Source organism: Scylla paramamosain, chromosome 8 (genome assembly GCF_035594125.1).
Source record: "Scylla paramamosain isolate STU-SP2022 chromosome 8, ASM3559412v1, whole genome shotgun sequence".
In the NCBI taxonomy this organism is placed as follows: domain Eukaryota; kingdom Metazoa; phylum Arthropoda; class Malacostraca; order Decapoda; family Portunidae; genus Scylla; species Scylla paramamosain.
Genome location: NC_087158.1, coordinates 24142040 through 24150717, shown reverse-complemented (window position 1 = coordinate 24150717; position 8678 = coordinate 24142040). Strand labels below are relative to the sequence as shown.

Genomic DNA, 8678 nt, shown 5'->3' with positions numbered 1-8678 from the left:
AGTAGGAGGAGTTGGAAGAGGAGGAGGAGGAGGAGGAAGAGGAGGAGGAGGAGGAGGAGGAGGAGGAGAAGAGAGAGAGAGAGGAGTGAGAATGAATGAGATGGAGATGAAGTTATAAATAGAGCAGAAAGAATCACGTGTGAGAGAAATGAAAGTAAAGAAAAGTGGTCGTCATGGAAATAAATCATCAAAAGGCGGTGGACTGATTAAAGAGCACAATGAAAGGGTTCAGCCGGTGGATTTCCATATCCTGTGATGTTGATAAGGAAAATAAAATAAAAGCTTGCGAGAGAAAGACCAAACTAAATACGGCATGAAAAAACGTCCGCTTTCCGTTCAAGAGGAAAAAATAACAAGTACGTATATAGATATCAAGGAGAAGACCCCCCCAAAAAAAAAAATAATAATAATAAATAAATAAAAAAATAAATAAATAAAATAAATAAATAAATAAAAGAGCATGACAGTATATTGAAAAGTTTTTGTTTTTACGTTAATCGTCTGCTGCTGAATCGATGATGGAGAGGAGGAGGAGGAAGACAGAGAAGAGAAAGATGCCATTCAAGTTTCTAAGAAAGGTCTAAAGAGAGTACTTGATAAGTGACGCTGCTGGCCGCTGCAAGCCACTGGAAATAATCTTTCCCGGCATCACCATCGCCCCTGTGACTCGTTTTTCAGTGCACGTAATTATGCTTTACACACGCTCGTGGAGAAGCGTCGCTAATGACAGTGTTACAGCGAGAAGGAAAGATACAGTAGCAAACTGACACTTGTAAAGTCTCATAGAAAAACACAGAAAAGAATGACATAAAATGGAGAATTGATAAACGAGGTCACAATGGCGGCCTCCAGTAGATCATGAAAGCTGTACAAAACGGCAGATGAGCTGGTTATTAGGCAAGTCCCGCCGGGCCCGCCAGGCGGCACGGCCGGTGACGCGGCAGCGCGGGACGCATTACACGTGAAAAAACAAAATTATGAGAATGATCAATCAGAGAATTCAACCTGCACTTGTCACGATCCCTTGTGCGCACAAGTGTTCCTTTGTATAAAAGCTAGGCTCGAGGCAACCTGAGCGAGAAATGAGGGAGCCGGGAGGGGTCGCTCGGTCGCACAGGCAGCAGATCTCTGTTGTTTCAGTTTGTAGTTGAAAGCTCAACGACTCTTTATCTATCTTTAAGAGCTGAGCTGGAAGCGATTCTATCCTAACGAATAGTCCAGATCACAGGCGTCTCCAGCTGCGACACCTGTTACACGTAATCCCGGCACTTCCATGCCAGTCGGCCCGCGTCGAGGGGCGGAGGGGCCACGGGAACGGAACGCCCCGATGACGCGCTTGGCCGGCTGGAAACGTGGCCGGGATCGTCTTCAGGATATTTTTGTAACGGAGCGATTGGTCGGGTCCACATCCCTCTTGCAGGTGAGGAGGCTGACGTAGGCCTGGCGGTACTCCGAGGACATGACGACGTAGATGATGGGGTTAATGCAGGTGGTCATGTAGATGAGCAGCAGGCCCAGAATGTTAAGAACGGGGTTGTCATCCTTGCTGAAAGTCTTGACGAGCGTGATGGGAAGATAACACGCCACGAAGGACATAAAGATGACCAGAATCATTTTCAGAAGTCGTCGGTCCTTGGGGCTCAGGTTGGGCTGGCGGGAGATAAAGGAGCCAGTCCCTTCGGAATGTCCCTCGTAGTTGTGAAAAAGCGTTACCTTTCCCCGATCCCGATATGGTGGAGGCCCGCCGGTCCTCCTCGTCCTCGTCCTCGTTCGGCTTCTCCCCTGACTTCTGGGACACCGGAGAATCAGGCGCGCTGGGCGGACATATTCTGATAGGAGAGTAGGGCACCTCGTGAGCCACTCCACCCTCCTGGGAGGTGTGCCCTGAGAAGCCATTCACCTCTGTTCTCAGGAGCGAGCAGGCGTCCGTTGGGGCGTCTCCGGGCGTGATGTCCGGCGAGGGCGTCCTTCCCACCTTCCCTCCCCCATCCCTGCCAAGCTCGCTCTTCTCCTTAGGACTGGAGTTCTCTCCCTCCTTCTCCGGCTCCACTATCTCAACCCTGACGGAGTTCCTGCTGGAGGAGAGCTTGGCACGCGTCTCCCGCTGCAGACAGTCATTGAGGGGTACGGGATGCAGGGTGGCAGGAGTGGGAGGACCGCGGTAGGGTGAGGAGGCCAGACGTTGGGTTTTCCGCCTCTTTCCGTTAACTTTAAGGATACGCCCGCTACTGTGGCTCTTCTTGTCAGCGCGATGCACAATGAAGAAGATGCGCGCGTAACAGACACAGATGGCGACACACGGCAGCACGAAGGCGAAGACGAAGAGGAATTCCTTAGGAGAGTTTCCATCTCTGTCTGGCAGGATGGTGCAGGACCCGATGGTGGGGTCGAGGCCGAAGGTGCCCCAGAGCTCCAGCAGCGTGGGCACCAGAGCACCGAAGGCCCCCAGCCACGTGGACAGCACCATCACCGTCAGCCAGGCCGGAGTGTACACCCTGCAACAGAGGCCAGGCAGCGGGTGAGTGGTGGTGGACACACTGATGGATGAGATGGTGATGATGTTGTAGGTGGTGATGGTGGAAATGTTAATGGTTGTGAGCCAGGCTGTGGTGATGTGTTTGCTTGTTTGTTTGCTTTTTTTTTGTACAGTCTAGTTGTTGTGGTATTACTGGTGGTGGTGGTGGTGGTGGTGGTGGTGGTGGTGGTGGTGGTAGTAGTAATTGTTGTAGTAATGGGGTAGTAGTAGTGGTGGTAGTAGTAGTAGTAGTAGTAGTAGTAGTAGTAGTAGTAGTAGTAGTAGTAGTAGTAGTAGTAGTAGTAGTAGTAGTTGTTGTTGTTGTTGTTGTTGTTGTTGTTGTTGTTGTTGTTGCTGGTGTTGGCGTTGTAATGACTTCTAATTTTTGTGCCGAGAAACAACAGAAATAGGAAAAAAAAAAAAACAATTCTACCACTACTATCATCACTAGTAATAATAATACTAATGATACTAAACAACACCAACAACAACAGCAATAAAACAACAACAACAACAACAACAACAACAAACAACAACAGAACACAATAACACGCATCAGCTCACACCTAACACACTATCCTTTCCCAATAGAATCTCAATAACTACCACACACAGATCCAATTCTCACATTACAAACAATCACATTAGAGCAATTATTAATGAACAACACCTACGTACACACATACACACCCTTTAAGGTCATTAATTATTCATACTCTACGCTGCTCATGCCGTGGATGTTGAGCAGCGGGGCGAGGAAACCACAACAACCTAGTCCTGAACTGCCACTCTTCTTAATAGTGGCACTTTTAAACCCTTGCGCTGGCTGACCATTTTCATTTTACTTGGGTGTTTTTAGACGGTGATGTACTAGTCTCCTAAATAGTTTTTAATGTATTTTTTATCTTTATTATTATTATTATTATTATTATTATTATTATTATTATTATTATTATTATTATTATTATTATTATTTTGATTTTATCTTTACTTATCTATTATTAATTTATTATTTTTTTTTATTTGTGTGTCTAAGAAGGGTTGTTACCGAACCAACGCCTTACTTTAATAGTCTCCCTTAACATCTTTAATGGGTAGATCAAATTTTACATCATCTATAAAATTTTTGGCAATTATGTAACACAGTCACTTAAACAATTTCCTCTTTTCTGTGTGTGTGTGTGTGTGTAAGAAAGGGTCTGGTCAAGGGCAACAAAACTCCCTTTAATAGTCTCTCTTACATTCTTTCACAGGCAGACTAATTTTACAATACCTGCAACTTTTACACAACACTGGACTACAGTCTCCAGAGTAATTTCATTTTGCGTGTGAAAGAGGAGCTTTAGCCAAGGACAACGGATAAAAAAAAGAAAAACCGCACTAAAGATGCCAGTCCCTAAAGACGATAGTTGAAAGAGACGTCGAAAACCAACTGAAAAAATATCTTGAAATCACCCTTTTGAAAGAGTTTAACCCTTTCACTACGATACGAAACAATGCATGAAATCTTTATAACCTCCTATAAGAAAGAAGTGGACTAAAAAGAAGAGATTTTGCATTTTCTACCCAGTTTAAAGATTGGAGGCAGCTGTAGAACAAGTAAGGATGTCTCAGAGTGATTAGTAATTAAGGAAATATGTACCAAATAGCAATTACGGGCATAAATAATTGGCAGGAGGGAATACAGTGAGCAGGAAGTCCTAGGAGTTTGGACAGAAAAAAAAGGAAAGACTAGGAAATGAACCTCTATTCTCTCTCGTTTTCTTTTCTGTATCCATGCAAACTACCTCCTTTCAGTGCTTTGAATGTTAACAAAGGACGATCGTAGAAGTGGATACATTAATTAATACTTTTATACCTGAAGCTCCAACACTGCAGTATCCTGAGGGGGTAATTTCAACTAAATTTGCTGCCCAGTCGCGGTATTTCTGTTACACTTACCGAGAGAGAGACAGAGAGAGAGAGAGAGAGAGAGAGAGAGAGAGAGAGAGAGAGAGAGAGAGAGAGAGAGAGAGAGAGAGAGAGAGAGAGAGAGAGAGAGAGAGAGAGAGAGAGAGAGCGGCAGCATGAAGAAAATAAGATAAGGAACCTCAAAATGAAATACCTTTTACTCCCAGACACTTCAAGATGAGAGTGAGAGAGAGAGAGAGAGAGAGAGAGAGAGAGAGAGAGAGAGAGAGAGAGAGAGAGAGAGAGAGAGAGAGAGAGAGAGAGAGAGAGAGAGAGGCTATTCCCTGCGTAGTTTAACTCTATTTTTAAGCCCAATTCCACTTGTGTATAAAAAGAGGGAAGGATAAAACTTAATGCAAAGTGAACACCTGGTTTTTTTTCTTTTTCGGTCATGGTCAGAATGAAGGGTATCGTTCTGGTAAAAATAGAAGCGCTCTGTTGGTTGTTGAAATTCATGCTGTAACTAAAAAAAAAAAAAATAAATAAATAAATAAAATAGACAACTGTGATCCACGGATGACTCTAGACGGATGTATTTGAAGGGAGTGTAGTGTTGATGTGAAATGAGGTGATGTGTTGCTGAATGAGGTACTGTTGTGTGAATGTGTTATGGGGAAAGTGTAGGAAAAAGACAAAAAAAAAAAAAAAAGAACAAAGAAATAGTTAAAGATACACAAATGCAAATAAAATGAAAAACAAGATAATTGCCGAAGAAAAATAGAAACGAAAAAAAAAAAAAGTGGCACTAATGGATATTGCTGTTAAAGTAATGTTATATTATGTTCTGTTAGTGAGAATGTTGCCAAAGGTTATGTTTTGTTATGTAATGTTACGTTAGGTCAGGTTCGGCTATTGGGAATAGTCAGATCATGTTATGTTAAATTAGATTACGTTAAGTTAGATTATGTTTGACTAATGTTATGTAATGTTAGGTTAGGTTATATTTGGCAGATGTTATGTGATGTTAGGATAGGTTAGGTTAGGTTAGGTTAGGTTAGATTAGATTAGGTTAGGTTAGATTAGGTTAGGTTAGATTAAATTAGGTTAGGTTAGGTTAGATTCGGCAAATGTTATGTGATGTTAGTATAGGTTAACGGCTTATCCCACAATTACTACTGAACATGAATGGATAAGAACATGCCTCGTCTATTACATTGTTTATTAGTATTAGCAGCCTGTACTCCACCCATCGTCAGTGCTTCTCAGTGCACTAAATAGAGAGCGTCCATCCTTAATATCAATGCAATCATCGTTTTTTTTTCCATCAACACCAAGACAACACTACACAATCAAGAACTAAATCTACCTACGACGTATATATTTCTACACAACACACACACACACACACACACACACACACACACACACTGGCAGCGGAGTAAAATATAACTTCTCTCCTCTCTTCAGGCTTCTGTTTGGGTTCAATTTTTGTTGTACGTGGACACATTCATAGCAAACATCCAATTATGAAACGTGACTAAAAAAACAGACAAGTATGAATATCTGAGTGACGCCAAACAGAAAGGACATCAACATACATGAGGGGACGCGAAAGTCCTGATAGAAGAAATAAACACAGGAAAAAGGCATCAAGAAAAGGGAGATCTAATAAGGGAGCGCGTCAAATAAGATTATGAGAGAGAGAGATAGAGATAGAGAGAGAGAGAGAGAGAGAGAGAGAGAGAGAGAGAGAGAGAGAGAGAGAGAGAGAGAGAGAATGTTTGGTTAGTACGTAGATAGACAGAAAGACAAAGGTGGAAACAGTCACACAAACAAGCAAATAGACAGACAGCTAGTTAGGCAGAAAGAGAAATATTACGTTGACAGACAGGCAAACAGACAAACAGACACAGATTGGTAGGAAGACCTGTAGAGAGAGACAAGGGAACACGCGCATACACACACACACACACACACACACACACACTACAACAACCATCACACGATCTATTCAAGGAAAGACGAAAGTGAAACAGAAAAAAACACGAATAATAAGCTCGAAGGAGAGCCATGCAGTATAATCTTTCTGTCACACACACAAAGACTTGAACAACGAACAACACCAAAGAAGAGAAACAACATTCTCAGAGACTCCGCTACACGATAACACGGCCATAATACTATCACCATCAAGCACCAAAACAACACCCCTTGCTAAACTCATACACTGCAACACCATCACTATCTCCTTGCTATACAACACCACTTAAAGACTAACCTCAACTAATTTTAGCAGCGAAGTGAAAATGAATTAGATTTTTCAAGAGTGTTTTAATGATTCTGGTGACAATTCAGTAAGCACTTCACAGCCTCAATGAGAAAGCACAAATGACAAGCAAGCACTTTTCTCTGTTCCCTAATGAGAAAGAGAGAGAAAGAGAGAACAAAGCATTTAGGAACACGAGACAAAGACAATCACTCACTTGTTGTAGAGCTGCGGGTGTGCGATCATCACGTAGCGATTGATAGTGATGGCGAGCACAGTGAAAACAGACACCGCAACAAGCCCGTACCGCAGGATGGGGAACAGCAGGCAGACGAAGCCGGTGTGAACCCAGGAGCACTGGCCAAACAGGGACGCCGCCAGGGGGAGGTTGAACACGCAAAACATGAGGTCAGACAGGGTGAGGTTGATGATGAAGACCCCCGTAGCGTTGTGCACCTGTAATGGGAAAGCCATGTTTGAGGAAGGTGATGTGGAGATGTGTGTTGGTACAAGTAAGTTTGGTTATAAGGCTAGGTTAGGTTAGGTTGTGTAGTGGTGGTGGTGGTGGTGGTGGTAGTGTGGTATTGTATATTTTGTTGTGTAGCGGTGAGAGTGGTAGTTATGGTGGTGGTGTGGTATGGTAATGATGAAATGGTGTGTTGTAGCGTTGTGCATGTTGATGTGTTGCAGTAATAATGCTGGGTTAATTTCCATTGTGTTTAATGTTCATATCTGTTGCATATCCCTTGTTGTGTTAAGCTTTTTAAAAATTTTAGCCTTTGTTTTGTTTTCCTGAGTACTGACTGCTCTATCTGTATTGAATATTCCAATACATTACCAGGTATTGATAAAAAAATATACATAATTACGAGTTTTATTATAATATTTCTATTTACTCTCACATAAAAATATAATGATAGTAATAAACGACAGCAAATCAATTTATGTTAATGCACCACCACTGGAAAAGAATAAATGAAAACAACGCATCCATTTTCGAAACTAGAAATATCCTGCCGCTGCTCAGTAAATCATTTCAATTTGTGTTGCAAAATTACACGTCAAAACAAAGAAAGAGAACAGACGAAACTGGAAATGTCTTGCCACTCCCCAGTAAAACTTATTTCAATTTGTGTTACAAAATTACACGAAAAAAAGACAGACGATAAAGAATCAGCACACCAAGGCTGATTAGTAAGCTACCAAAGGAGAAAAGACAAATGTGATTAAGAGTGTAGATTACAAACAAGAAGGAGGTTCCCAAGTCACGAGAAACCTTGAATGACATACTTGAGGCTTCCCAGAGCACAGGATCGACACACGGTGGTAACTCATCAGCACACGAACACTGACAGCTGGGAGCGATGGATGCCGCGGCCCAGGGATAATAACAACGTCCCTTTCTCACCGCAAGACTCATGGCTTCAGATATTGCGGAATGGCATGCCACTTGAGCGTAAATCTGAACAGCAATACAGTCTTCCAAAAAAAATATTCCTCCTCTCTCTCTTTGTTCTTAGATTAAAATGTGCATCGAGTTATTACTAGCGCATATACGACGGTAAGAATTGTGCCATTGTAAAAAAAAAGTGAATTATTAGTGTGAGATGTCGGTGAAAAGTATATCTGAATATACATTACGATTCGAGCGTTAATGCACTCTGGTACTATAAATCTTAGCTCACCGCATGCAGTGGAAGCGCCTCAATCATGGTTTTTGTGCCTTCACAGACTAACAAAAAAATCAAGACCAGTTGGCAAGACAGACGGTTTTGTTAGAGAGAAACAAAATGTACTTAAGAAGAATGGTAATATATTAGTGCGCCACAGGATATTGTGCCTCCGGAGACCAGGAAGAAATCAAGAGCAGTTGGTGAGAAAGACTGTTTAGTTATAAGAAAAATGAACATCGAGATTTGATAATATGGATAAAAATAAACATGTGAACTTTGAAAGATGGTAAGAAAACAGGCTTGCGCAGATATCCTACCTATTTACTGCATTGCC

General features: G+C 42.2%; 1 protein-coding gene across 1 annotated transcript; it reads right to left on the bottom strand.

Annotated features, from left to right (window-relative positions):
- Window positions 1-783: 783 nt before the first annotated feature.
- LOC135103016 (G-protein coupled receptor moody-like) lies at window positions 784-7160 on the bottom strand. The gene is given in 3 exon segments (XM_064008860.1): window positions 784-1680; window positions 1682-2495; window positions 6889-7160. Coding segments are annotated over 3 exon segments (1383 nt in total). The 5' UTR covers window positions 7146-7160; the 3' UTR covers window positions 784-1368.
- Window positions 7161-8678: the final 1518 nt, after the last annotated feature.